Source organism: Phytophthora sojae (genome assembly GCF_000149755.1).
Source record: "Phytophthora sojae unplaced genomic scaffold PHYSOscaffold_2, whole genome shotgun sequence".
Classification (NCBI taxonomy): Eukaryota; Oomycota; class Peronosporomycetes; order Peronosporales; family Peronosporaceae; genus Phytophthora; species Phytophthora sojae.
This window is the reverse complement of record NW_009258116.1, coordinates 5,297,215-5,324,093: the sequence shown is the minus strand read 5'-3', so window position 1 is coordinate 5,324,093 and position 26,879 is coordinate 5,297,215. Positions and strand designations below refer to the sequence as shown.

The window sequence follows — 26,879 nt, the reverse complement described above, 5'->3', positions numbered from 1 at the left end:
ACGTTGGGAGCATTGTGGTCGATAGCCCAGCGATGCTGTCTATCTCGCTGCACCAGGCAAATGCCCTAGCACACTTGGAATAAAGCAGCGGTGGCACTTATCGAGCAACATAATGTAGCAATACCGGCACGCATCCGCACCACGGTGTCTGCTTTCACTTAGCAACGGCGTTCATCTTACAGCCAGGCTGACTTCGCTCAATTTCTGCTCTGGCACGCGAAATGCTGGTGGGCGCAGGTGTCCTCACGCTGTTGATGACCCTTTGAGCGTCCAGCACAAATAACATCTAACTTGTTGCTGCACGCTCGCAAATACGTGCAGTCTGTTGCAACCTCCGCAGAGATCATGGGGGAAAACAACACACGGAGCTGAAGTTGACGCGCCGAATTCGGGCCCGCCAGCCGTTCCGCGTCAAGCTGTTTATCACCGCCTCGGACCGCGTCAACCAAGCCGCTAGAATAGCGACCACCGCTCACGCCCACACCCTCACATCGTGTTCATCGCTCCAACGTCGCCATACTGGCAAGGTGGCAGCTTGCGACTCCCTCCTGCACGCGAGAGAAGCCTTTGCTATCCTGGAAAGCAGCATGGCGAGCTTGGAGCTGCTTGTTTCAGCGTAGGATATGCGGTGTCAGGCTCCAGTCTCCAGCACTAAACCGGATTCGGTGACTCATTGCGGCGGTCAGTAAGCGTCGCGGATCCCGGCGGTCTTTCAAAGACCCAAAAACTCTTTGGGACTTCCATCCGTCGCGCGCGACTGCCGACTGCCGCGCCTTTCACGTACGTCGGTGGCTGGCGATGGCTGCCTCCAGGCCCTGGAGTCCAGGGGATCGGCGCCGGGCGCTGTGGGCCAGTCACGCGCTCGCACGCGCGTCCACAGCCCATTGATGCCTGCCGGGGGTTCGCCTTTCGCGCCCGGCGAGAAATGGAAAGAGACAGCCAGGTATACCCGGAGTGATGGTCGTTCTGCTTGGGGAGCAGCCTGCGCCGATTGCGCAGCCAATCATCGGCCGTCATCGTGCTCTGTCTCATATCTTCAGTTTTGCCTTGATGCGCCCATTCTATTTCCCAGCTCAGGCGACTGGCGGATGGCGCCGCGCATGTCGCCAAGTCTCGGCCGCCGGGTAATTCCCAAAATACGGAGTGCTGGGGAAACTTTTGACATTTTCAACCTTTTGCGACCAAACACGGAGTTGTGGGAAAACTTATTCCCAAGACCAGCCTATAGAATCGTAGAGGTAGCCTTCACTGCCGAAAACACCAGACTCAAGAGCCCACGTGCACTTCTCAATTTTCTTCGAGACAAGCGCCCCACAAGCTGCAGCAATGACCGCGACCAAGATGACCGCGACGACGGCGTACGTGGCCGACCACGAGCGCCCGCACCAGCTTCAGAAGCTGCAGAAGCTCATGCCGCACGACTGCGCCATCGTGGTGGCGGCGCAAAGCGGCGAGGACGTGGAGCTGCCCACCGTGACCCGGCCCCAGGGCATGCAGGAGCGTCTGCAGCTCGACCTTGAGGCGCACCGCCGCTGGAACACGAGCCTCTCGGTCGGCTTCCTCAACAGCGTCGACCGCATCGAGATCAACGAGACAAGCGTCGGCGAGGACAAGGCGGTCTACTACACGCTCGAGGTGTATCTTAGCCTGCCGTCATCACGACTGCCCACGAGCCCCTGCGACCCGACGGACGCGCCTTCCCCGCGCCACCACGCGACTCGTCCGACGTTCAAGGTGGAGTGGTGCTTCGCCGAGTTCGAGACGCTGCGCGAGAATGTGCTGAGCGCCGTGAGCAACATGCCGCAGTGCACGTGCCAGTACTGCATGGACTTCCTCGTCTACATTCGCTACAAGTACAGCCAGCCGCGTGGCATCGTCAAGCTCACTGCTGGCACCGAAAAGCGCCGGCAGATCCTCACCACATTCATCAACGACTTCGTGATCATGGGGCAGCGTCGGGCACCAACACTCGGCAAGCGCAAATGCGAGGCCCAAAAGCTCGTGCCAGCCATGCTGGAGTCGTTCTTGCTCAGCAACGCGCAGAACAGCTATTAAATCGGTGGGCAAAATCCTAGCATGTTAGGAGCGCACGTGGCGCATTATCTAAATTACAAGTAAATTATTCATTGCGCAACTCCAGCATACTCTTCACGTGTAGTTACAGCTCGCATGCAGTGATAGAGTTCCAGTCCTCGTCGAACTCCGTCTGAATCTTGGCAGGTTGTAACACTAGCTCTTCACCTTCTCTCGCTTTCGTGACACTTGCGAGCGGATCAAAATCTCCCGGAAGTGCGATCTCTGGCGGGAACGAATCTACGATGTAGATATCGCTGTCAGAGCTAAGCTGCGCGACGTGGCCGAACCAGTATATCACCATCCCGGGGCCGTAACGATTCACATATCCTTGCAGCTACACGACCACAGCGCAATTAGGTTCACTAATAAAGTCAAAGACAACCACAGCATCTACCGCGACGCACCTGGCTCGCGTTCTCCGTTTCATGCGTGTGTCGGTCGCCGAACATGGCTTTGCTATCGATCCAATTGACCACATGCAGATGTCCGCTCCTGGAGTCCTTCACACCGATCGGCAGTAACAGCCTCACGTCGGGCGTCTTGGACAGCCCCTTCTCCCGGAGCACGTCTTCGCTCTCGAACACCAGTTGCCGGTTGCGCAGCGTCTCCAGCAGCAGATACTCGTACTCGACGCCCATGTTGTGGCGGATGCGGTCTGCCAACGGCGAACAGTACACGTCTCCATCGATGCACTCTCGGATCTCCTGCATCACCCGCGCGTACGCTTGCTCCGAGAGGCCTCGGCGGTTCGGCGGCTCCGCTTCGTCCAGCTCGCACTCGTCCTTCATGGCCTCCTTGAAGAAGTTGGAGATGGTGGTCTTGCTCCAGCCGTACTTAGCGTCCAGCAGCAGCCGCGCCATCATGCACGGGGAGAAGTCCACGGACCTAGCGATCTGGCACATGGTCTCGCGCCGGCCGAGTCTAGCCACGTACTTCTTGAGCGCCTTCTCCTGGCGGTGCAGACGCAGCGCGGCGCGGAACTGGCGGTGCTTCAGCTGGCGCTTGATCACGGAGAAGATCTCCTCCGACACGGAGAGCTGCTGGCGCGCCGCGGCATCCGTGGGGAACGCGTCCAGCAAGCAGATGAGTTCGAACTCGTCCTCCTCCATGTTGGACCACAATATATTGCAATAACATTGCAATATCGCATTGAGATATGGAACTGGAGAATGTCATGAAGATGCGTTTTGGTGGGTTAAAGTCACGTTGACTTGGATAAATTATTGTATCTAATACACTGGACTAAACTATGCAGGATCGAGAGTAAACAACGCAGGCTCAATCCCGGAGGAACGACTCGAGCAAGGCCGGCACGTGCTGGTGGGCCTCGCAGCGGTGCACCGTGTTCTTGGAGGGGTTCTGCGCGAGGTCGACGAAGTCCGTCATGAACTCCTGCAGGATCTCCTTGCGCTTCTCGACGTTCTTGGCCGTGAGCGACACGAGCAGGCGGGGCTGGCGCAGCTTGAAGCGCATGTAGCGGCCGTACTCGTAGCAGTACTGGCACGTGAACTGCGAGTTGGGGCACGTCCAGAGCTTGATCTGCTGGCGCAGCTTGGCGAAGTCGGAGTAACGGCGCTCCACGCGGAAGTCGGGCTCGCGCGTCTCGCTGGCGTCGGACAGGCGCGTGACCGCCATGCGCGGGTTGTTGACATTCGTGGGCAGGCGCGAGTTGTAGTGGAACTGGAACACCTCCAGCGCGTAGTAGGTCACGCCGTTGCGCTCCACGGTCTCGTTGATCTCGAGGCGGTCGATGTTGCTCAGGAAGGAGAGCGAGGAGGACGCCGTCGACCAGCGCAGCGGCTCCACGCGCACGGGCGTGAGCGGCGGCGCCTTGATGGCCGCGGGCATCTCGCGCTGCGACTGCTTGCGCGCAAGGCGCGGGATCAGGTTCAGCTGCAGCGGCGCGTGCTCGTCGGGGGCGGCGATGGCGACGACGACAGGCTGCGGCATGCTTGGCTCAGTACACTGCGGTGGTGATTTGAGTGTCAGACGGTGAATTCCGAAATGAAGATGAAGGTCCGGCGGTGATCGCCAGCCGCACGTAATCCAAGCTTTGAAACGGGCGGTGGATGCTTCAAGCTGGGGGCGTGTCTCTACCAACGCGGTCCGACGTGGACCTCTGCGGCCGCTGATTGGTCAGCTGAGCGGAAATTTGCGTCTCAACGTGAAATTTGGAGCACATGAGTTGCACATAAATTGGCGTGGCACAATCACCCCCGCGATAAGTGGCCGTCGCGCCGCCTGTGGGGAGCTCTGGGCTGCGCTTTGCGTTGCCTTTTGCGAGCTTCTTGGCTCTGCTTTGCTCTGCAGGGCGGCGTTTTCGCTGATCACGGTCACGGGCGCTTACGTCCGCGTTCGCATCACTTTTCGGAGCGTTGTTTGCGGTCATTTCTGGGCAGAAAGGCGAAAAATCACGAGAGTGTTGGTACTGGCCCAAGGCGCAAGTTGCCCTTGCAGCGCAAGGCGAGCTTGGCTTGCACCTCGTGCTCAATCGCTGCTGCTACAAGCATGGGTGGGGCGGGTGTTGCTCGATCGCTCCCTCGCTCGGCGCTGCAGAAATTGCTGCGGCGCAGATATCATCGGCTGGGGCCAGATCCGCTGCCGGCGACGCGGCGAGCGAGGTGAAGCCATCTGAGTGCGGTGCTGCGCTCGAGGCGTTGTGGCTGGACGGAGGCTCATTTGCCGCCGGGATTCCTGAGTTCGTCGTGGTCGTGCTTCGTATCGCGGACAGCCTTGCCGACAGCGGCGACCACAAAACTGCAGCGCTAAAGCGGCTGGCACACATTGGAGACCACGTCTGGTTCGGTGCAGACAAAAGGGAAAAAGGCTGCGGAGACACAGCGCAAAGCAGGCAGGCGGCAGCTACTGCATCTAGTGTAGGTTGGATTTTGCGGCAGCGATCTGGGCGCCGTGGGCGACTGCCAGGCCGGTGCAGTGTGCAGTACCAGCAGCAAGCGTGCCCGAGATGGCTTGAAGTTGCCGGGAAACTTCAGGTTTTGAATCGCGCCGCGCAATCCAGGATCCGATTGCTCCGGGCGTCATCATGTGTGGACCACGCCCTCGGATCGAGGCTGAGGCCTGCGAGTCTCGACTCGAAGTTCTGGTCTTTAGAACAGGGCGGCGTGGGCACCGCCAGCTAAGCTCCGACTTCGGCAGTGTGTCGCGGATGCGATAGCCCGGGCCTGCTCTCGAGTCCAACGGCGGTCGCAACACCCACTTCGCGGCAGCGAGAGAGCTCGGACAGCGCGAGCCACACCCAGTTTGGTTGTGGCCACTTGCTGCCAGCAAGTCGCTGCTGTAATACAGTGTAGTGGACCGCTCCCGAGCTCGAATTCCATCAATCTAGCAGCGAGTACAAGCACCATTCCGCGAGTTCCTCCCCACAGGCTATAGCAGCTTACCTAATGGCCGCTTAGCGCCGCAGCCATTCAAAATAGGTCGCAGACACTTCTCGCCTTGCCTGCCAGCTCGGCGCCCCATCCCATACACTTCGTCGCCATTACACCATGGAAGCCCACTTCGTAGAACCCACCGCAACCGACCATGCCGTCGGGAGCGACCTCCCCGCGCGTTCTAACGCCATCCCAAACCGCCCTCGAGGCGCTCCACAGTGCCAGGCCCCCGCCTTCGTCGTCTCCCCCGGAAGTCCGCGGCCCCAGAAACTCGTTCGTGCCGCTGCAGCGCCTCGAGTGCGTTCGTGTGGCCAAGAAGCTGCGCCGCAATGGCCACCGCCTGTACGTGGTCGGCGTCTTCTACAAGCGCAGCGAGGCACGCCGCCGCCTGTCCGACTGCGTCTACAAGGCCTCCGTGGCCTCCAAGCTGCCGCCCGACGCCATGAGCGCGCTCATTATGTCCGAGCGTGAGCCTGACTACGTGGTCGAGCACCGCTTCTCCGAGTTCCGCGAGCTGCGCGCCTGCGTTGCAGCGCTCGTGAGAGCCAACTGCGCGCACAGCGTAGAGTGCGCCGGCTGCCAGAACTTGCAGCGCGTGATGGTTAGTCCGCAGCACCAAAACTGGACGGTGAAGCGGATGTTTGGCAACAAGGAGCAGCGCTTTGCGTTGCTGACGACGTTTGTCAACGACCTGCTGGCGCTCATGGGCGAGCGTTCGACTAGCGGAAGCATTACGGAGGAAACTGGCGGTGCGGGGAGTGCCGATTGCAGCGTTCGAGAACGGGTGTTGGAGTTACTCCAGAAGTTCCTCAAACGAAGCTATCAGCCGTCGCTGGGAATTATCTAACAAGTTCATGTAGACCTGGGCGGTAATTTGACGGACGAGAATGTGTTGCAAACACGTTAGCGTACTTGAGACTGGATGAACGCACAACTATGATAGCGGCCGTACTTGTTCGCTACTAATCGCGAATTATTTTTTGGTTGACTATATTCCTAAGAACAATGCTTACTGTTGGCGGCCTCTATTATACTAGTGGAGCACCGCGCTCGCTGGGCTCAAGACTCGACCCCCAAAACTAACGTTGTGTTGGTAAAGTATCGTCTTACGAAAGAGCATGAATCTGCAAGCAATAGTTTACATTCTACTACAGTAGTAGGCAGCAAGCAATTTATAAGGAGTTTTACCTGGAAGCGCCGGTTCCCTCGCGTGTGTTCAAACCACTACCTACAATACACTGAAGTTGATGTTCGTCTGCAGCTTCCTCTATCGTGTTCGGTGTTTCATTCTGCTGGTGCTCCCTGATCTTCACGCGGAACTCTTCTCGATACTCTGGATGAGTCGAGAGGCACCGACCAGTGTAACCAGCCCGGGCGCTTAGTGTTGCAACCAAAAGCGGATCGCAACATTTGCTTTCAATACAACTTTGTCTCGCAGAAGTGAAGTTTGCCTTATCGTTGTGCTTCCATCCAAAAGAAATGTTTGATCCGGTAGACGACCTACACGCAATCTCGAGTGGAGTACTTCACGGGTTTATATTTCATGGCAAACACCTCTATCGGCAGTGGGTCACTGTAATAACATGCAATACGAATGCTTGTTCGTCAAGAAATCTATGCGGCCTCGGTCTCTTCCGGGGCACGGTCAAACAGGAAGCTGTACAGCAGCTGCGGCACATGAGCCTGGCCGGAGCACACTCCGCGGCCATCCGCCGACGAGTTCCGAACTGTAAGCGTGAGTAGGTCGTTCAGAAGCTTGGTCAGTTTGCGCAGTGCTCGCTCCTCGCCCAGCAATCGCAGCGTCAGCGCCTTCGGGTTCGCGCTGCCCAGCACGTAGAGCTCGACGAACTCGGCGCAAAACTGGCAGTGCGCATCGCTGTGAGCTGACCACGCGGTGTCATAAATGTCACCCCGCAACAAGGCCAATTCGGCCAGGGTCTTCTCCATCTTGAGCGCTGCCTTCAACGGCCTCCCGCCGGTCGCAATCGGCTCAACGCTGGTAGGGCTCTCGTTGTCCATGGAGTTCCGGAACACCTCGATCGTGTAGCGAGCACTGCAGCCTTTGCCTGTGCGGCCCGTCACGCGGATGTCGACGATGGTCTTGAGTTCCAGCAACGCCTGTCGACGCGCCGATATCCACGCGGGCTCGATGCACACGGGCACCAGCAATTGCAGCTTGACTTTGTTGGACAGGCTCGGCAGCATCGTATGTATTGGAGACAGCTGGGAAGGGCTGTCACCGCTCGGTGGACGCAGAACTGAAGGAAGTCGCGAGTGCAAGGCACATTCGAAAGTGAGGACCTGAGTGCCGGTACCGGTGCATGCACGTATCGCAGCGCCGTGGATGGCAGCCAAGGGCTTCAATGCGCAGGCACACGCGGAACGTCTAAACATCAACACTGAAGCGCAAAGAGTCGGTCCCTCCGACTACCTGGCCCGTCACGGACGCGTTACTGCGAACTGTACCGGTACAGTTCAGTGTCTGCAGATGTCGGTCTTCGAAGTCATGCTCACAAGGACAAAGAATTTATTCGGCGGTGGGCCATTTACTATTAGCGCGACGGATACGTTACATAACTTGGCGATCTATACTCTAGACAACTTCGCTCGCTGCCTTGAACAGGAAGGTGTGCACGAGCTGCGGAACGGAGGTCTGTGCGTCGCAGCAGCCCCGAGTGTCCGTGCAAGTGTGCTGCGTGGTCACCTTGAGCAAGACGTTCGCAAACCCAGCTAGTGTCTTGGCCATCCGCTTACCGCCCAGCAAGCCAACCCAAAAACCGTCCGGGTTCGCCCCAAACACGATCAAGTCCAGGATCCCAGCGCAGAACTCACAGGGGTCGCGACGGTGCGCTGCGTGCGCAAGCTCATACACTTGGTTACGGAGGTGCACGAAGTCCATTTGGGTCCTCGCGATTTGGGTAGTCGGTCGCCGCGGCCGCGCCTCGTCCGGCCTCGCGGGCTCCTCGTTGTCTGCGTTTGCCACGGCGGACGAGTCTGCAAACACCTCGACGACGAACTGGTCTTTCTTGCCTACGCTGCTGACTTGCACCGCGTCCACTTTCTTCAGTTCCAGCAGGGCGCTACGCCGAGTCGACACGAGCGAGGGCGCGATGGCGACGGGCACTAAGAGCTGGAGCTTCGAGCCCAGCTTGTCGGAGAGAGGCGGCAGCATGTCTTCTTGGTGGTGCAGTGTGCTTTATTGCGTTCGATGAACTGTGGGCTGAGCACCACAATTGGAAATGGCCAACCGCATTTTCGTGGTTGGCACCGCAGCAACAGAGCCTTCAACTTGCGCACCGCTCATCAATCACTGCTGTTTAGATTGTTGAACCGCTCATCATAACAAAAAGATTAGATGCGTTCCGGTGCAATACCGGTATACCGGTACATTGTGCCCGTCGACTCGTCTACAGGGCAGCAACTGAAGTTCGCAAATGCGGGCGTCTTCAGGTTGCAGCCACTCCCCAAGCGCTCCAACTTGGACTCCAAGCTCACCTCACAGGCCGTAGACATCAGCTTCCGGCGGCGGTCGTGCGCCGCGCAAGTCGCGCGGCCCCGCCTGCGCTCGGGATTCAAGGCTGAGACAGAGATCGGGCACGTTGCAGTCCCTCTTCTCCACTTCTATCCGCCGGCGTGTTTGTCCGGTGCTTTGGCGCCCGCCCAACCGCCGCGGCGCAATGCCATCCGTCACGGCACCAGTGCACCTATCGACGTTGCCAGCACGCCGCGTTGATAGCTACTGGAGACGAGCAAGGAGCGCCGGCAGCACGTGGCGGAGGCTCCTGCCTCGAGCGTGTCCGCTCGTCGCCCAAATCGCACAAGAAAATGTGACGCGGCCAGCGGTTCTGAAGTTCCCGCGGCCAGTCGTTCCTTGATCGAAGCGCATGGCGCTTCGCACGCACGCGCTTGCGAGGTGCAAGATTCGTACACGCGACGCCGAATCTGTAGGCTCGCTGTCGTTTCTTGTGGCTTGCAGTTCATGGCCCCGCGTTTTTGGCGGCCGATACATGCATAGAGCGCCCCCACTCTTGAAAAGAACTCGCCAACAAGACACCCCCAACATGCTCCAGTCGCTCTCGATCCGGCCGCTGGTGCCCGTCATGGGCGGCGACCCATGCAGCCACTCGCGCCCCGAGCCAGTCGCCGACATCCTCACCTCGCCCGACAGCCACAAGGGCATCAACGCCACCGTGCACGTGTACTTCCGCCAGTCGGCCGACGATCAAGCCCAGCCGCTGCAAGAGCGCACCCCGGACTACTCGTTCCGGTGCACGTTCGCGGAGCTCAAGAAGCTGCGCTCGCAGATCCAGTCCAGCGTGGGCCGCGGCGGTCACTGCGCGCACTGCAAGCGCGTGGCGACCTACATGGCCTACTGCTGGGAGCGTCCGCGGCTGCTGGCGCCGTCGTGGCAGGGCGGCATGACCCTGCAGATGGAGCCGCTGACGTCGTTCCTGAACCAGCTGCTCTGCTTCGCCGCCCAGCTCGGCGCCGAAGACCACCCGGAGTTCGCTGCTATCATGGCCCGTTTCATGCAGCCGCGCGATGAAGTATAAGCCTCGCCTCGACTTGACATTGGATGACCGATGCACGCCCGGCAATTAGCTGACGCGCCACGTCCACGTAGGCCCAACCGACCGGGAGCAACACAGTTTTGCTGGACCGGAATCGGACCGAGCGTACCCGCCTGCTCAAAGCAAAATATGCTTTGATGCAAGGAGATAGGGACGCGGGGTCGATGCCCACTTGCGAGGGTACCCGCCTAGCAGCAAAGCTACCAGTGTTTGGTAGCCAATTCGCTGCTGGTGAGATTGGGACCTCACGCTGCTCCACGCAGCTCACTTGGGCATTTCTGAAGGACGAAGAGTCCGCGCAAGCGTCGAGGCTATTGTGGTCGTCGTTTGATTCACCCCCTCCCTCCCTATCACACACTCATGCTCTCGCTCCACGTAACAACACCTTGTCTGCTTGTATTCTTGAGCATGCAGTGATCATATCATTAGGAATAGAGTAAGAGAAATACAGGAATGTCTACAGAATCTCGGATACCAAAGGTGATTCGGAGACTCCGTGACGGAGCTCAGCTGTCTGGCGCGCGAGGCAGCAGGAACTGGCGCATGACTTGGTGGCTTTGGACCTGACCCGAGCACCACGGCGTACCCTCGATGGAGGAAAAGTGCTTCAGCATGTCCAAGACGTCGTCCATAAACTCTTGTAGTGACCGCTTGATCTTATCTCGTCCGACGAGGACTCGGAACACGCTGCTGCCGAAGCGCTTGTCCCCGCTGTCAATGTAGAGAATCATCTCCTTGCAGAACTCGCAGGACGCGTACGTGTGCGCCAAGTGGGACGCACTGTAAAGCGCCCTACGAAGGCTGTCAAAGTCCGCGAGACTCTTTTCGACGTGGTAGGCTGGCGTTCGACCGTCGCCATAGAACTTTGAGCATGCAGCGTCGAAGTCCCGTGGGCTGGGGCCAGAAGTATACACTTCCAGCACATAGTGCGTTGTTCCTTGGCGACGCGAGGTTGCACCGGAAACGAGCACCTGCTCGATCTCGTCAAGCGTGAGCTGGCGACGTTGAGTGGTGGACACCGCCATTGCGTCCACCGAGACGAGGTGTGGTAGCGAGCACGAAGGCGATGATGTGGAGCGGGCGTGCTGCGGTGTCTGCATGTCGAGTCGACCGATGAAACGCGCTGCGTCGGAAGCAGCCAATTCTGAAGTGAGCCGGCGGCGGCCAGGCTCTGCGAACGAATGTAAGAGTCATCAACACTCAGGGAATCCTGACAGACGACACGACGTGCATCCAATCGGTTGTATTCGTCTCAAGGTGAGCTCGATGCCCGCTGCCGCTAGACCACGCTCGGCCCCGGCTCTCTGGGCTCGTTCTCGCTGATTCCTACGTGATGATGTTCTTCTTCTCCTGGTGAATGCTGCAGCGATCTTAACGGCGACGTCTTGTAATCGAGCTGATTAGATGAGCGTTCGCGGAGGACCTACATGTACATGTTCGAGCACCGGTGGGGCTCACTGCGAGCCTCGCGCCAATCCGTCCAAGGTCGGGTTTGCCCAAACTTCACGACTTGAGGCGCTTCTCCGTGTCGGATGAGCCTCGCGGTCTGCTTCAACTACATCCACCAAGCTGCGGGCTGCCAACGGCGTACACAGACCGAGCGTGCCGAGAACGCAGCGATAACACGTGCCTGTTACAGGCAGACCCCGTTGCATCTACGCAAACCTTACTGCAACATTTGACTTGACCATGTTGAAGATGCTTGTCATGGCTACACTCACTACACTGTACATAACCTTTTGAAACCAAGCAGCAAATCTGGCACAGCGGGCGCAGCTCCACTGGAGCAGCTCCAGCGCTGTGCTGGCAGCGCAACAGCAACACAGCACCGCCTCGTTTTCACTCTGCACGTGTCCGCGGGAAAAGGAACTGGTCTAGAAGATGCCAGCACTGTAGTTTCCCGTAGCAAACGTGCTCGTCGGTCGAGGTGCGCAGGGGCACAACCAGCGTGAAGATGCCATTCGTGAACGCGTCCAGCACCGGCTGGGTCTTGTCATCGCTGGAGGCCGCTACAGCGCGTGTCAGCTCCTTCTCACTTGAGATGCAGTGCGCTTTCGTCGCCTTGCAGAACGCGCAGCGCGATAGCAAGTGGGTGACTTGCACGGCGCGCCGAAGGGCGGAGCTCAAGGCAACGAACTCGATGGGCAGCTTCTCCACACGATACGTTGGCCCGCGCGCCGAACGGAGTGATAATTCATTCGTCGGAGGAGCGGGGCGTCTGGGTGTTCTCTTCGTGCGATTGGTGACTTCGAAGCACGGCGAATTTTCGCCGCTCGACAACGCGGCCACCGAAATCGACTCGACCTTGTCTCCGAACGTAGAGAGCTACCCGTAGTTTGCACAGCGATCGATGACTCGCAGAGTGAAATGAAATGACAGCGTGGCAATGCTGTACTGGACGGAGTTGGAGCGGTACTGGGCGTAGATCTCATAGCTGGGAGCTTGGGTTAGCTATGACCTTGACGATCCAAAACTGCTCTACCAAAAGCAAGCCGCTCTCTAACTGCGACGTGAGCGCTGGAAGCGATCTCTTCTTCCAATCGACTCGATTGCTCTTGACCTAAGGTCGCTCATCCGCCGACCAACACTCAACATTTCACGCGTACGCGCGCAATCTACTCAACTGCTAGGATACCATGTCCTTCGGGTTGTATAGCCTGACTCATAGGTTGCGAAGTGCGAGACACCGAAGCTGACAGTGTTTCGCATGCATGCATACTTTTTATTAAGCTTTTGGGGGAGGGAGTGCTCGGACGACGCTATACTTTACGGAGCTTCGTGCGAGGTCGCTGCCCCTAGCAATAAGTACGTCTACAGTAGTCTAGCAAGAGCTTTCAGTGGACCATCGGATCCGAGTCTACGAAGAGGAACTTTAAGAGCTGCCGCGGCAGCTTCTCCTGGTATGGGCAGGGGTCCGAGTCGATGACGGGGCAGGACACTGCGAGCCGCAGCAGGGACTCGACGAATCGCTGCACGGCTTTCGTTCGTTGTCACTGCGGCAGCATCCACGTCAGCAGTGTGCCCGGTAGCACGGCTCCTAGAAGGAGGTAGCGGGCCACTTCGCTGCAGAACGAGCAGCTCGCCAACGGGTGCGCTGCGCTGTCCGGCAGGACTCGTACAGCTCGTCGCGGAGTTTAACGAAGTCGGCGAACTGCTTCTCAGGGTGCGCGTCGGGGTGGCGGAAGAGTGCGACGGGCTCTAGCCCCATTGCCACGTCTTGTGCCAGCTCGGCGGCCTAAAGACTGGTCGGGATGCGCGTCGTGGACTGCAACGGAGTGAACACGTCGATTACGTAGCTGTTCTTGCTGCCCAACGCGCGGGCTACTTGCAGTAGGCGGATCTGTTTGAGCTTGATGATGGTCTGCATGTGGCGCGAGTATCGCTCGGGCACGAGGTTCAACTTGGCGAGGCGCGCGAGGCCTCCAGCCACGGCGCGATTCGGAGTCTGCTGCTGCAGGACGTTCGGCATTAAAGCAGCTTCGGGGTGGTCCAGGGCAATTTTTAAAGTGAAAGCGATGGCGGTGGCGGCTGCTACACCGCTGAGCCAAGTTCCGGTCCTTGCGGCTGAATGTGAATGTACATGTGACACTGCGCAGGAAACGCTTCAAAGTGGCTCGCTTGCTCGGGTCTCGGGACGAACACGTCGCGGCTACAAAGTTCTTGTGGGGGTGAAGCAAAGTGATAATGCGGACGTTGTGTCATCTCGACTAAGTGCGGATGTTCAGGGCGAGCAACACTTGCAAACTCACTGTCTCCAAGCTGTCTGCAAGGTGCACGGGTCTGACTCAAGTGAGACGGGCATCGTTTACATTTGTGTAACACTAGCGAAATGAACTATCAAAATGAAGCTGCAACTTCCTCGTATCGAGATGAGATTTGTGTTTCACTTGCTACCTATACTACTTTCTACACTACGTCCTAGCCATCCACGAGCTCCTCATTCGTCGTAGCGCCGAAGCTGGAGGAACTGCTCAACCAGAACAGGAATGGACTGGAAGCCGAGGCACCACACGTCCTGCGGGCGCGTGTTCACATCCGACTTGGGGTGCCCCACGGCGTATTCAATGAGGCGGTTGATGAACTGCGAGAGCAGTTGTTTGCGGGTCTCTGGGCCAGTGCACAGCTTCACGAAAGCCGTTGGTCGGCGGTAGCACGCGAACATGAAGACGCGGATGGAATCGCAGTACGGGCACGTGGTCATGAGCTGCTGCTGCGAGGCGGCCGTCACACGCCCGCGCAGCGTCTCAAAGTCACTGAAGCGGCGCAACACGCGGAAGTCAGGAACTTTGCGCTCTTCAGCTAGCGGAGACAGGAGCTTCTCCAAGTGCCAGTGCTGCTTGTTGTTGCTGTTGTTGTTGTTGTTGTTGTTGTTGTTGTTGTTGTTGTTGTTGGTCGGGATGCGGCTGAGCTCGTGGCGCACGTACACGTCCAGCACGTAGAACACGACGCCCTCCACCGTCTTGGTGTCGCTGATGTCGATGTGGTCGATGTTCTGGAGGAACGTGAGCGGCTCTGAGTAGCACTTGGGCCACACGCGCTTGGGCTGCAGTGCCGGAGCGGACACCTTCAGGAGGAACGGGTCGGCGTCGAAGTGAGATCCGTTCGTGGTGGCGAGCATGCTTGGCTTCGGTCTTCGATCGTCGCAGTAAGTTGAACAATGCCTTGTATCGCGCAGACTGTGGTGCAGGAGGGAACGACGCCGCGGCGCTTTGCGTCATGCAAGGCGAGGTGATGAATAAGCCGATCCACTTTGGTTTAACGACTTATGGGCATAACAAAGACATACCCAGTAGTCATTTGTGAATCTAACAACTTGGTGTTAATGTATTTTAGCTCACTAATCAGAGGCTCTGAAGTTGAAGTGTTGATGGGTATTGTGGTCCCGTCTCACAAAGACATGTACTGTACAAAGCTCGACGTTGCATGGCCTGCAGCGAGAACAGATTTGACACAACGCTGGAGCTGCATTTACCGGTGTTCGCCGCTGGGCCATCGGTGCTGGCACCTGCCATCGTTCTCAGTGGAGGCCATTCATTTGGCGCCTCGAACCGCGCGAGACCGTGGCGAGTTAAACGTCCTAGCAAGTGTAGAGATTGCGCGCAATGCGCGAGCGAGTGATTCATGCTCGCAGGCTGTGCTTGTCAGAGTGCGACAGGGCCAAACTGAGACTCGCGTCGCGTCATTTACCACGCCTCACGCTAAAGAATTTGAGTCGGCCGATGGGCCACTCGCAGCCTGCAGGTTGCGGGCGAGCATCGCCGTAGGGTCTAGCAGGGCACAACAGAAGCCAGCCAAGATCTGACTTCAAGATGCCAAGTTGAAGCGGTCAAGAGCGCGTCAATGTGCTGGTTGAAGACCGTAAAGCACTCCCCCTGCCAAGCCCGTGACGCAGGCGAAAGTGTACTGTGCTTCATGGGCTCTCAAACCAATAAATATATGTATATCTCTGTGGCCTGCGGCGATACATTGTGGGAGAGCAGCGCCCTCCTCTCTCTATGCAGGCCACCACTGCTCTGGAAAAAATACTCTTTAACTGCGCGCGCCGCTTCACTGCAGATGGTTGACCTCTCCGGCCTTCTTCAGGAAGCGCACGAGGCGGTACGGGATGTGGTCGAACCCGTGGCAGTGCGGACTGCGCTGACCGTCGCCGCCCCGGCCGATGGCGAGCGCCACCATGCGGTTCAGGTACGCCTCCATCATGTCTTTCCGGTGGGCCTTGGTGGCCCAGAGCTTCTCCACGATGCCCGACGGGCGCTTGCTCGAGTCGCCCACGAACGCCGTGATGTCGTCGCAGTAGATGCAACCGCGCGCGGGGCGGGGCTGCTGCGCGTGCACCCAGATGTTGTAGCGCAGCTTGACGAAGTCGGCGAACTCGCGCTCCACCTGGTAGTCGGCGTCCTGCTGCTGCGGCGCAGACGTCGTCGTCGTCGGCAGCTCCGTGACGCTGTGGCGGCGCTGCGGAGCGCCGTCGGCCGCCGCCGAGGAGCGGCGCGTGGCCGAGTTGCGCGACGTGGGGATGCGGATCTCCGGGTTCTTGAGGAAGACCTGCACCGCGTACAAGAGCTTGCCGTGGCGCTTGACCGTGGCGTTCACCTCGATGTGGTCGATGGCCTTGAGGAAGCCCAGCGCGTCCGCGGCCTTGGCGTAGTGGCACGGCCACATGCGCAGCGGCTGCAGGTCCGGCACGAGCAGCATGCTGCTGTTGGCGGCGGCCTTGCCGGGGGGCGTCGCCGGCCGCGTCTCCTCGTCCGCGGGGCCTCGAGGGCGATACATCATGCGCATCATGGCTGGCTGGCTGGCTGGCTGGCTCTGGTTTCTTCTTGGTGTGTGAGTTGTTGGCTTGTGTCGGTAGAACTGGGAATGGCTCGCTCGCTGGCCGGTCGGAAGCCGCTGGTCTAATCATTCGCGGATGCGCGCTGCTTTTCTACGGTCCCACCGTGGAGGACCCAACTGCAACGAGGACAGAGACGGTGCGCGAGAGAACGAATTAGGGGTGAAGCAAGGGCGAGCACGCGAGGTGGAAGCCAAGCTCGACGCTGGTCTGAGGCGCTCGCACCATGGCTCGCGCTTGGGCGAGGAGCTGCTGTGTACGTCGGCGCATCTGGACGAAAGCGCGTGTTAAACCACCATTCGGCAGATCGCCGCTATTTTCGAGACAGCCTCGGGCCCAAAAGCACGCAGCGACCGTGGCTATGGCGCTCGGATGCACCGTCTTCCCACATGGCTTCATCTGATGTGGCGCACATCACGTCGCCGCCAACTTCAACGCGAAAACTCAACGTGGGGCCGCTGGCCTGGCTGACCGTCCCGCCGCTCGAAGCAGCAAAGCAATTTGGTTGGCAACCATGACCCCCAGCACATTTCCAATGGATGAGCGCACTGCTAGCTATGGCGATGCACGCTTATCGAGGACGAATCTGCCGTCAAAGCAACAGTCGCTGCAAAATTGCTGGGCTAGAGCCAAGTGCGCTCGTGACGACACCGTGCTGGTCCAGCGCAACTTCAACCTGGTATCCTCGCCCGAATTACCGCACGCCAACGTAGTTGCGGTTAGGTGCTGCTCGGTAAACACGAGCGCCGCCCGCTGGATTTGATTCCTTTTGCTGTAGCACTTTGTCATTGGCCGGCAGGTATCCTGAGTCACTCTTGCTATTAATAAGCACTTCGGCCCGCGGTGCACGCAGGTCTCTTAGCGACCTGTTGCTTTTTGTGAAAAGCTTACAAGCTAAATACCGCTGCCCCCCTTGGCTGAGCCCCCGGGTCTCGCTCTGTCCAGCTCTCCCCGTGGTGTGGCTCAACCGGTGGGCGCGGAACTAAAATGTTTTGCACTGCAAGCTTATAGTGTCCCGTGCCGGGGTATACCGACCCCGTGCCAGGCATCGGGGCGGCGGACTCGCGTGTCGGCTGGAGTGCCGAAATGGCTACATCCTACGAGGGGTACCGATTGTGAGGTACTCGAGTTGCTGCCGGAAATGATGGCGCGACGCGCGTGTGAGGTGGGACTCTTGGAGGTCCGTGGACGTCTCCATCCCCGCTCGAGGACGGGTGTCGTGCGTACGAAACAACGGAATATGGTGTGAATGCGGAGGGGTTGTCGTGCCCAAGGACGAAGGGTACACCTGCAACTCCGAGAAGCGCAAGGAGAGGTATTGACCTTAGGATCGAGGGCCCCTCGGCTTGTAGATTCAGTCGTAAATCTTCCCTCTCTTGTGAACAACAACAACCACAAAGAAAGCTTTTGTAACAACTACAACGTTATCTTTAGTTGAAGCTTTCACTCGTCTAAACACCCAGTCACCTTCGACCCCGTGTAGGCCCCTTCTTTCCAAACAGTCCCAGCGTACTCGACCCTGACGGTGGAGGTATACGACATTTGGTGGAGAAGCAGGGTACGCTGCTAACTGAAGAAGGACTTGCGCGGTGCAAGTGACTGAAGAACCCTCGCCTGAGACGACTCCGTCAATCGGCGCTCACTGCTGATCATGACTCAAGGCGATCCCCGCGAGCAGCAGGACTCGGCGAGTGAGGGCTTCCACTCGGCCGGGTCTGCTGACGGCGACCAAGCGGCGACGAACCCCACTCCGACGGGGGCTGTGCCAGGAGGCCAGCCGAGCGTGCCCGTGCCCGCCACGATGGCGGCGCCCGCTGCGATGACCGTGCCTACCGGGACGGTGGAACAAGCTGCGACTACCGCGACGACCGCGACGACCGCGGCGTCCGCTTCGACGGTGCCAAGTGCGGCGACGACCAACCCCGCGCGTCCGACACTGCCGGACGTCACGACTCCTGAGGGTCTGGCCGCCGCCCGAGACCTGCTTCAACGTGCGCTGGACATCACCAGCCGGCACGCTGGCCAAACCTCTGGTCAGTCGTGGGCGACGACGAGACCGAACCCCGTGGCCCAAGCGACCGCGACCCGCGTGCCCACGAGTACGGCGCCCTCTGCTGCGCCGACTGCGACGCCTCAAGTCGCTGGAGGAGGATTCATCCCTCTGCCGGGAAGTATTCCCGCTGTGCCTGCCCCGACTACGTCGACCGGATCTGGTGCCCCTTCAGTGGGGAAGCTCACTCGTCGGCCCCTGCGTGGACTGCAGCGCCGTCGACGGCCAGCGTCGTGCCTCAGGCGCAACCTTCCGTCCCTGCGTGGAACGCTGCGCTGCCCGCGTCAGGAGTGGTGCCTCCGACTCAGTCGAGCGCCGCTGGGTTGGCGTACACGCCATCTACGGCGAACGTTGTTCATACCCCGACTCCGAGTACGACTTCGGTGCCCACTTCGGCCTCGGTCCCGACTCCGCGCCTCCGGTCCGCCATTGCGGCCTATGACGGCGTCTCTCTCGAGGGAATCCCTGCCGCCGCTGGATACGGCTTCGGCGTGTCGCCGGTGGGGGTACGGTTCGTAAGTGCCCCGGACGCGGCACCTTCTCGGTCTACGTGGACTGCTGCATCGACGGGCAGCGTGCCCGCCTCGAACCCGTCCGTGCCTCCGCCTGTGTACGGCGCTCAGACTCCAATGAGTCAAGGAGCTACGGGTCCGATCGCTTCGACGTACTACGGAGGAATGCCATCGCACATCAATAACGCGGTGAGGATGATCCAGCCGTTCCACTCGGACCACGCCACGGCCGACAAGGCCAAGTTGTTTTGGGACCCGTTCGCCCGAGCCACGACCGGACTCGAGGAACAGTTACGCATCAGTGTGTTCCGCGAGTGCCTGAAGGGCAAACCTGCTGAAGAGTGGTGGATGTACTCCAAGATCGACAGCTTCGAGACGCTGCGCATCCCGTTTCACAACCAGTTCATTTGCCTTAGCCCCCTACAACTGATCGAACGCCTCAAGACTACGAAGCGTCCCGCGGCATGTCCGCCGAGGTGTGGGGTGATCTGGTCAAGAGTCTCTGTGACGAGGCCTAGTGCTTCGATCCGACCATGAGGTACCAGTACTTCCTGTCGGGACTGAGGAACCGTGAGTGGAAGGCGGCCCTGTCGTCTGCCATGGCGAGCACCATCCAGCAAGCCGTGCTCATCCTCCTGCAGAGAGGCATGCACATTCCCGTCGAGGACGACGCGGACTTCGCGGACGATAAGTCATCCGAGAAGAAGTCGAAGGACTCGGCCGTGAAGGAGATGATGGAGATGCTTCGGCAGAACCAGAGCTTGATCATGCAGCAGCAAGCCGAATTGGCGCGTGCTCCGCGGTCCCCGAGACGTCCCAGCTACGCCGCGGTCGCGTACGAGACCCAACCTATCGTGCCGCCTCCGATGCCGAACGCTCCGCCTACGCTGCCTACTGTGCCCTACACTCCTGTTAAGGGGATCCGTCAGGGACCCGACATGTACACGCAAGATGGGCGTACCGTGTGTGGCCGCTGCCACATGCTCGGATGCAGCCGGATCAACTGTCGCCGGCAACGATTCACCTGCGGGAACTGCAAGTAGCAAGGACATGCTACCTCGGAGTGCGAGGTCCCGGCTCGAAACCAAGGCAACAATGGTGGTGGGCAAGGACAGCCCCGTCGTCAAGGTGGCGGTGAAGGCCTGCGTCCGTGCTTCGGGTGTGGTAAGACGGACCACTATGCGTCTAACTGCCCGGCGATCAAGTCGATCCAGCAAATGGCGGCGCAGACGCAAGCTGCCGCCCCCGCTCAGGGAACGCAGCCTACTCAGCAATGAAGGGGGCACGAGGGAGGAGAGGGGAGTGTCGCTCCTTCCTCTCGCCCGTGGAACGACACCGGGTGGCGTACCCCGCGTACGGCTACCCTGCTGACCGGCGAAGCTCGCCGAGAGACTGAGACTGTGGGTACGGTAAGGACCATGCCGATCGATGACTACAACGCGAACAAAACTACGATTGGAACTGATACCACAATGGTGAAGAGGCCTAAGTGCCTGGAACGCCCCGCGCGTGAGGCGGTGGCGCCCGGAGCTCCGCTCCGAGAACGAACTGGATTAATTGGGACTACTGCGACGGCTGCGGGGCCCGTTCTGTGGGAACGCCCCGGGCCTATTGAACGATATGCGGACGCTCCTCGACTGGAGGAGCCGAAGTACGAGATTGCTACAACGACTACAACGGAAACCGCTCCAAGGACGGAGCCGGGAACTACAAAGACTACAACGGGAGCCGCTCCGAGGGTGGAGCTGGAAACTACAGTTGCTGCTACTGAAGTTGCTCCAAGGACGGAGCCGGAAGACGAACCCACTATTACTACGGAAGCTCCCCAGGGTGTGGAGCGTGCTTGTGAACCTACTGTGACTACCGCAGCTCCCCAGGGTGTGGAGCGTGCCTGCGAATCAACTACTACTACAACAATTGGAGCTTCCCAGGGTGTGGAGCATGCTGAAACCGAAGAATGCCAGCGTCGATTGAACGCTGAGGAAAACGACTTTGTGAAGGACGCCAGTAGCCGCGTCCAGGAAACTACTACGAATACTTTGTACGAGAGCGTCATGCGATTTGCGCTCGAGAAACCCTCGCTGGGACCCGAACTGAGCGTGGAGCAGGTGAACTTTATGCCGCCCAGCGAGAAACGGAAGAGAGACGTCACGGGAGCACCTACTGCTTTGGCCGTGACCGTCAAGGAGGCGACACCGGAGAACGACGTCGTCGGGAACGCTGACAGCGAGTCAGACACGGAGGAGGAACCTGCCGGAACGGCAGACTCGGACCGCTCAGGTGAGCACAGTCAACCGCATATAAAGGCACAGCAGGGCAGGCAAGGGCCGCTCTAAAGACGCTGAATGAGGACGCGGAATCGGCTCACTTGGAGCGCGTAGGGTCCGTGACGGACGGAACCTCCGAAGTGGTGAACGACAATGATGACGACAGTGAAGGACTAAAGACCGTCGCCCAAGATGGGCAGGACAGGGAAGACGATAAGGCGCCTCCATACAAGAGATTGTTCACGCCTGAGGAGCTGGATGCATTGGCCGACGGCCGTACTCTGGGTGCGCAAGAAGAAAAAGAAGAGTACGACAAAGAACTAGAGGAACGCTTGATCCCTCTGGACGAGGTGGAGCTGCTGAAGAAGCGAGCCCAGAACGCAAAGAAGCAGAAGGAACTCACGCTGGAGGAGCTGAGCTCCCTGCTGAACCTACCCGTGGAGACCCTGGAACGAACGCGTGAGTCGTCGCCCGGAGTGCTGTCCACGCCCGAGTATTGGATAGACTGGTACCGAAGGACGCTTGCCGCGTCCGAGGAAGCCAGACGTGCCAACCGCGACTTCCGCGAGACGAAGCGCGAGAAGGAGAAGCCGCCGCCCATCGGCTCGGTGGTGCAAGGCGACTCAGACGCCCGAGATGGCGGAGGTGGGAACGACTTCATTGGAGACGAGATCCTCGCGTTACTGAAGGAACGCGAGTCCTCCAAGCCTGTGACCCCGGACGAGGAGGTGGTGAGGAGGAACATCTGCGTGACGTTCGCCGTCCCCGTCGAGGTCGAGCCGCCCGAAGAGGAAAACGGTTCCGACCTGCTCTCGCGATGGCGTGCGCTGGTGAGGACTGTGGTCTATCAGTTGATCCTCGAGGACGAGGCTCGTTGCGAACCCCGCTGCAGCTCGTGTCGGAAGCCGGCGACTGGCTTGCCGACCGGCGAATGCCGACCCGTAGAACCAGTATTACTACCCGCAGTTAATCGCGAGCCCCGTGCCCGCGAACTAGTCGTCGCTACCGCTGGCGTGCTCGGCGACAGCGTGATGGCCGCCGTGACGGCTCAGATACTCGACCGGTACGAGACCAAGGCACCCGTGATGCGCGCCAAGCGTGCCGAGAGACAGCAGTTGTGCGAGTGTCACCGTGCTGCCAGCGACGTTCTCTCTCGACGACACCGTTCTCGTCGCGAGGTGCACTACGACTGTACTTCTCTGTTCTGCAGACGCTCCGAAGCGTTCGGGAGCAACCCGTCGTTCACCGAGGACGGCGACGACACCAGCCACTATGTGTGCTCCGTCCGAGACCCGGATGGTGGAATACGGCTACGGAAACCCGGCCTGGTTGAAGTGTCGGACGCAGACGCCGCTGACACCGACGAAGAGGACCCCGTACCCGCTGGCAAACGTGTCATTTGCTCGGTGGGGGGCATCGAGACCGTCTCCGCTGGTTTCATCGAGGATCTCCCAGCTGAACTGCTCATCGACTCTGGTGCAATCGCCAGCCTGGTTGAGTCGCGTGTCCTGACCCGGCTTGGGCTCACGGACGCGCCACTGCGATCGTACCACGGCAGGGTTAACGCCGTGCCCGGCCACAAGTTGCGCATCCGGGGCGAGATTGACTTGCCGTTGTGTTTGGGGACGCTGAAGACGATGAGGCCGTTCGTCGTGGTCGACCACCTGCATGTGGACTCAATCCTCGGCACGGACACGCTCAAGGCGTTCCGCGCCGTGATCGACCTGGATGAGAGCACTATGACCTTGAAGGACACTGGCGAGGTCCTCCCCTTGGGTACTCCTCGCGTCGAGGAGACGTATGTCTCTCGCATCGCGTCGACAGTGCGCATCTGCCCCGGTGGCCTGGCTCTGGTGGCCTCGGACGTCGTAGGCAAGGCTCCGGAGAACACCACGGTGTTGATCGAGGGACTCCCCGAGCTGGACGAGAACATGAAGGTCGCCCGAACGCTTTGCTCGATACGAGAAGGCAAGACTATCGTCGAGGTATGTAATGCCTCGACAGAAGAACTCGTCATTAAGAAGGGGACCGCGTTGGCGATCGCTACGGTCGTGCCCAAGTCGGCGTTGGCGTTGGTGGACGCGAAGAAGAGGAAGAAGACCTCCCTGGACCCGAACGAGTCCTCGGAGCCCGTGTCTTCGAGCGGCAACTCGAGGTGGATCGACGCTGTGATCGGTGCGGCGGCCGCCAAGTCTCCGGCCTCGCGTGAACCGATGCCAGGCCTGAAGGACGCTATGGATGCCGGGCTGGAGCCGGACTTCTCCGACTCCAAGTTGGGCAAGGAGCAGCGAGGCCTGATGAAGGACCTGCTCGACTCGTTCCGTTACATGTTCGTTGAGACGTCCCTCAAACCGGGACGCACGCATCTCTTAGAGTTCTCGATTGATACGGGTACGAACCCGCCGATCAAACAGCCTCCGTACCGCGTCTCGCATGCCGAGGGTGAAGTGATGGAGTTCCGAGATACAGCAGTACCTGGAGCTGGGGCTGATCCAACCGTCTACGAGCCCTTGGGCCAGCCCCGTACTCATGATCCGCAAGCCCGACGGGGGGATACGTTTCTCTATAGACTACCGACGGCTTAACGCCGTGACTATCAAGGACTGCTACCCGATGCGACTTATCGATGACATCCTCGACGTGCTGAAGGACGCAAAACTCTTCTCTACCATGGACATTGCTTCCGGCTATTGGAACGTCCCGATGGTCGCCGGTAGCGTGGAGAAAACGGCGTTTACCTGTAAATACGGGCTGTTCGAATGGCTGGTGACGCCCTTCGGGCTCTACAACGCAGTACCCGCTTTCGAACGTCTCATGGAGAACGTTTTGGTTGACCTGAAATGGCGCACCTGCCTGGTGTACCTTGATGATTGCGTGGTTTTCTCTACGGACTTCCCTACACACCTGGTACGCTTGAAGCAAGTATTGGAACGCTTCAGAGCGGCCGGGTTCAAGCTCAAGATGAAGAAGTGCAAGTGGGGAAGGGACCAAGTGGCGTTCCTGGGACACATCATCACGCCGTCCGGCATCCTGCCGAACCCGGAGAAGGTCAAGGCCGTGATGAACGTGGCCAGACCGCACGACTTGCACTCCGTTCGAGCATTTTTGGGACTCACTAGCTACTTCAGACGCTATATTCCTGGTTACGCGGCTATTTCTGCTCCTATTGAACGCTTGAAGGTGAAGGGCGTGGACTTCGCGTGGAACGACGACTGCGAGGCTGCTTTCCTGCAAGTGAAGAGGCGTCTCGTTGAACCGCCGATCCTAGTCTACCCTGATTTCTCAAAACGCTTCAAACTCTACGTCGACTCCTCTCACCTCGCGGTGGGAGCCTGCCTGATGCAGACTGTGGACGGCCGTGAGCGTGTGGTCGCCTACGCGAGCAAACTGCTCGTCGGCTCGGAACGCAACTGGATCCACAAGCAGAACGGAGCTTCAGAGATTGAGTGTTGGGGAATTGTGTGGGCGACACGCAAATTCAGGTGTTACCTGGACAGGAACGAGTTTGATCTCTACACGGACCACAAGGCACTCACCTGGGTGTTTAGTGAGGGAAACCGCACCAGCAATGCCAAGCTGGCACGCTGGGCGATGGAACTGTCTCCATTGCGGTTCAAGGTGTACCATAAGCCGGGGACGGCCATGGGGCACGTCGACGGACTATCGAGGCTGCACTCGCAGACTATCTGCGCGCTGTCGATGGCAGAGCTGCTGAACGACGACTCGGAATCTGAGGGTGACCGTCTCGGCGCAGTCGGGGAGGGGTCCAACCCCGCCTCGCCACCTCGTGCCTATCCTTCGCGTCCTCCCAAGTCCTCCCGTGCCCTGGACGACCAAGAGGTTTAAGTGCGCGAGACTCTGACGGAATTGACCTCGTGAAATATGACCGAAGCGATCGCCTGGGAACACACTTTGCGGTGAGGAGGCTGACAGTTGTCCGAGTTGTTTCAGTTGCTGCAGCTTGGAGAGAATACGCGCCTCCAAAGCAGGAGGAGGCTTTCCGGTGGAGAAGATAACGCTTAATGCCGCGAACTACGTCCTCGAGTGGACGCCGTACGGACCCCCTGTGACCGTGCTGATAGTGACTGCGGGCGTCGTGACTCACATTTGGCGTGGCTGCGACAACCAGAAGGACGCCGACGAATTCTCGCCTACGGGCATGATCATTCGCGGGCTCAAGGACCTGCGAGCGAGGGCTGCTGAACGCGAACGTTCGGAGAAGGAGAGCCTGCAACAACTGCGAGGCGGTGACGCTGCAGAAGACCAAGCTACCTATACTGACGCCGTGGACGGCGTTGAAGTGACCATCGATGAAGAAGCTCCTCCTCGTGCTCATGCGGCTATCTCTGCCGAATTGCGTGCTGCCGAGGAACGATCGGCTCTCCTACGACTCGAGCTCGCCCGTCACCCGGAGGTCCGTCGAGGACGACGAACGTGCGGTCGGGGAGGATGTCCCGTGCCGGGGTATACCGACCCCGTGCCAGGCATCGGGGCGGCGGACTCGCGTGTCGGCTGGAGTGCCGAAATGGCTACATCCTACGAGGGGTACCGATTGTGAGGTACTCGAGTTGCTGCCGGAAATGATGGCGCGACGCGCGTGTGAGGTGGGACTCTTGGAGGTCCGTGGACGTCTCCATCCCCGCTCGAGGACGGGTGTCGTGCGTACGAAACAACGGAATATGGTGTGAATGCGGAGGGGTTGTCGTGCCCAAGGACGAAGGGTACACCTGCAACTCCGAGAAGCGCAAGGAGAGGTATTGACCTTAGGATCGAGGGCCCCTCGGCTTGTAGATTCAGTCGTAAATCTTCCCTCTCTTGTGAACAACAACAACCACAAAGAAAGCTTTTGTAACAACTACAACGTTATCTTTAGTTGAAGCTTTCACTCGTCTAAACACCCAGTCACCTTCGACCCCGTGTAGGCCCCTTCTTTCCAAACAGTCCCAGCGTACTCGACCCTGACGGTGGAGGTATACGACAATAGCGAATTTCGTTTTCGATCTCGAGAAAGCGCCCAATACTAGGTTTAACTTCTTTAAAGCCAGCAAGTGCTGATTCCAGCTATGCGGGTGTTCTACAGCGCATTGGGTGCACTACACGCAAATCTCTTTGGCATGTACACGGGGCCATACTGCTGATGTCAAGATAACACTATCCAGGCTGCACTGTGATCGATATCGTGGGCAATAGGTTCATAGCAAGTAGCGTACAGACAGCAGACTAGGACAGCCGTAGCCGCCGGGTACGTAGAGGGAAAGGTATCTAGTATGCGGGGCTGGCTGGCCCTGAGTGCAATCGGCGTTAACCGCATAAAAATAAAATAGAAATAAAACAAGGTAATGTCCTATACATGTACTTACTGAAGTGCTCACAGCACATCAATGCACACATCAATGCATTTGCCCCAATGACCGGACCATCGAGGCATCATCTACGGATCGCTCGCAATTCAAGTACACAGCACATCAATGCACACATCAATGCACACATCAATGCACAGCGCTGTTACTGCTGACGCCACACGCCACCACCCGCCATGCAATTACAACGTTAAAAAAACTTCGCTACCTGCGCTCCTGCGATCGCGTGCTGCCGGCCCCTGTTGGCGTACTTACACTATTATATTCTACAAACAACACTTAAGTTAATTTGCCTAGGCAGGGTCGTGGCAGCTCGCGGG

General features: G+C 59.1%; 14 protein-coding genes across 14 annotated transcripts; 5 read left to right on the top strand and 9 right to left on the bottom strand.

Moving 5' to 3' along the window:
- Positions 1–651: 651 nt before the first annotated feature.
- On the bottom strand, positions 652–1,017 carry PHYSODRAFT_325571 (hypothetical protein; the record flags this gene model as incomplete). The annotated part of the gene is made up of 1 exon (XM_009521447.1): positions 652–1,017. One exon carries the CDS (start codon positions 1,015–1,017, stop codon positions 652–654), a length of 366 nt encoding a protein of 121 aa, XP_009519742.1.
- Positions 1,018–1,838: 821 nt separating this feature from the next.
- PHYSODRAFT_349935 (hypothetical protein) lies at positions 1,839–3,185 on the bottom strand (the record flags this gene model as incomplete). The annotated part of the gene is made up of 2 exons (XM_009521446.1): positions 1,839–1,847; positions 2,481–3,185. The coding sequence occupies 2 exons, from the start codon at positions 3,183–3,185 to the stop codon at positions 1,839–1,841; spliced, it is 714 nt and encodes a 237-aa protein (XP_009519741.1).
- A 169-nt stretch (positions 3,186–3,354) lies between these two features.
- PHYSODRAFT_260301 (hypothetical protein) lies at positions 3,355–4,026 on the bottom strand (the record flags this gene model as incomplete). Its single annotated transcript, XM_009521445.1, has 1 exon — positions 3,355–4,026. One exon carries the CDS (start codon positions 4,024–4,026, stop codon positions 3,355–3,357), a length of 672 nt encoding a protein of 223 aa, XP_009519740.1.
- Positions 4,027–4,080: 54 nt separating this feature from the next.
- On the top strand, positions 4,081–5,377 carry PHYSODRAFT_325567 (hypothetical protein; the record flags this gene model as incomplete). The annotated part of the gene is made up of 6 exons (XM_009521444.1): positions 4,081–4,100; positions 4,387–4,429; positions 4,515–4,876; positions 4,974–5,010; positions 5,096–5,179; positions 5,252–5,377. 6 exons carry the CDS (start codon positions 4,081–4,083, stop codon positions 5,375–5,377), a joined length of 672 nt encoding a protein of 223 aa, XP_009519739.1.
- Positions 5,378–5,619: 242 nt separating this feature from the next.
- PHYSODRAFT_296528 (hypothetical protein) lies at positions 5,620–6,315 on the top strand (the record flags this gene model as incomplete). Its single annotated transcript, XM_009521443.1, has 1 exon — positions 5,620–6,315. One exon carries the CDS (start codon positions 5,620–5,622, stop codon positions 6,313–6,315), a length of 696 nt encoding a protein of 231 aa, XP_009519738.1.
- A 767-nt stretch (positions 6,316–7,082) lies between these two features.
- Positions 7,083–7,673, bottom strand: PHYSODRAFT_325565 (hypothetical protein; the record flags this gene model as incomplete). The annotated part of the gene is made up of 1 exon (XM_009521442.1): positions 7,083–7,673. One exon carries the CDS (start codon positions 7,671–7,673, stop codon positions 7,083–7,085), a length of 591 nt encoding a protein of 196 aa, XP_009519737.1.
- A 388-nt stretch (positions 7,674–8,061) lies between these two features.
- Positions 8,062–8,640, bottom strand: PHYSODRAFT_486573 (hypothetical protein; the record flags this gene model as incomplete). The annotated part of the gene is made up of 1 exon (XM_009521441.1): positions 8,062–8,640. The coding sequence occupies one exon, from the start codon at positions 8,638–8,640 to the stop codon at positions 8,062–8,064; it is 579 nt and encodes a 192-aa protein (XP_009519736.1).
- Positions 8,641–9,529: 889 nt separating this feature from the next.
- Positions 9,530–10,147, top strand: PHYSODRAFT_554611 (hypothetical protein; the record flags this gene model as incomplete). Its single annotated transcript, XM_009521440.1, has 1 exon — positions 9,530–10,147. The coding sequence occupies one exon, from the start codon at positions 9,530–9,532 to the stop codon at positions 10,019–10,021; it is 492 nt and encodes a 163-aa protein (XP_009519735.1). The 3' UTR covers positions 10,022–10,147.
- A 398-nt stretch (positions 10,148–10,545) lies between these two features.
- On the bottom strand, positions 10,546–11,064 carry PHYSODRAFT_260291 (hypothetical protein; the record flags this gene model as incomplete). The annotated part of the gene is made up of 1 exon (XM_009521439.1): positions 10,546–11,064. One exon carries the CDS (start codon positions 11,062–11,064, stop codon positions 10,546–10,548), a length of 519 nt encoding a protein of 172 aa, XP_009519734.1.
- Positions 11,065–12,873: 1,809 nt separating this feature from the next.
- PHYSODRAFT_311421 (hypothetical protein) lies at positions 12,874–13,508 on the bottom strand (the record flags this gene model as incomplete). Its single annotated transcript, XM_009521438.1, has 3 exons — positions 12,874–13,016; positions 13,127–13,255; positions 13,283–13,508. The coding sequence occupies 3 exons, from the start codon at positions 13,506–13,508 to the stop codon at positions 12,874–12,876; spliced, it is 498 nt and encodes a 165-aa protein (XP_009519733.1).
- A 489-nt stretch (positions 13,509–13,997) lies between these two features.
- PHYSODRAFT_373005 (hypothetical protein) lies at positions 13,998–14,552 on the bottom strand (the record flags this gene model as incomplete). The annotated part of the gene is made up of 1 exon (XM_009521437.1): positions 13,998–14,552. A coding segment is annotated over one exon (555 nt), but the record flags the coding sequence as incomplete, so codon positions are not given.
- A 901-nt stretch (positions 14,553–15,453) lies between these two features.
- On the bottom strand, positions 15,454–16,387 carry PHYSODRAFT_284930 (hypothetical protein). The gene has a single exon (XM_009521436.1). It carries the CDS (start codon positions 16,319–16,321, stop codon positions 15,587–15,589), a length of 735 nt encoding a protein of 244 aa, XP_009519731.1. The 5' UTR covers positions 16,322–16,387; the 3' UTR covers positions 15,454–15,586.
- Positions 16,388–17,957: 1,570 nt separating this feature from the next.
- On the top strand, positions 17,958–21,050 carry PHYSODRAFT_284928 (hypothetical protein). Its single transcript, XM_009521435.1, is given in 6 exon segments — positions 17,958–18,529; positions 18,548–18,944; positions 18,955–19,415; positions 19,451–19,734; positions 19,850–20,595; positions 20,621–21,050. 3 exon segments carry the CDS (start codon positions 19,050–19,052, stop codon positions 20,301–20,303), a joined length of 1,104 nt encoding a protein of 367 aa, XP_009519730.1. The 5' UTR covers positions 17,958–18,529; positions 18,548–18,944; positions 18,955–19,049; the 3' UTR covers positions 20,304–20,595; positions 20,621–21,050.
- Positions 21,051–22,230: 1,180 nt separating this feature from the next.
- PHYSODRAFT_414294 (hypothetical protein) lies at positions 22,231–23,178 on the top strand (the record flags this gene model as incomplete). The annotated part of the gene is made up of 2 exons (XM_009521434.1): positions 22,231–22,851; positions 22,903–23,178. Coding segments are annotated over 2 exons (897 nt in total), but the record flags the coding sequence as incomplete, so codon positions are not given.
- Between the last annotated feature and the right edge of the window lie 3,701 nt (positions 23,179–26,879).

What these genes read in the sequence shown, in the direction of transcription:
- PHYSODRAFT_284928 (XM_009521435.1), top strand. Translation starts at nt 19,050, where the DNA reads ATGAGTCAAGGAGCTACGGGTCCGATCGCTTCGACGTACTACGGAGGA. An exon ending in CATGTCCGCCGAGGTGTGGG is followed by an intron (nt 19,416 to 19,450) that starts GTGATCTGGTCA and finishes GACGAGGCCTAG; the next exon opens with TGCTTCGATCCGACCATGAG. An exon ending in GAATTGGCGCGTGCTCCGCG is followed by an intron (nt 19,735 to 19,849) that starts GTCCCCGAGACG and finishes ACTCCTGTTAAG; the next exon opens with GGGATCCGTCAGGGACCCGA.
- PHYSODRAFT_284930 (XM_009521436.1), bottom strand. Translation starts at nt 16,321, where the DNA reads ATGCGCATGATGTATCGCCCTCGAGGCCCCGCGGACGAGGAGACGCGG.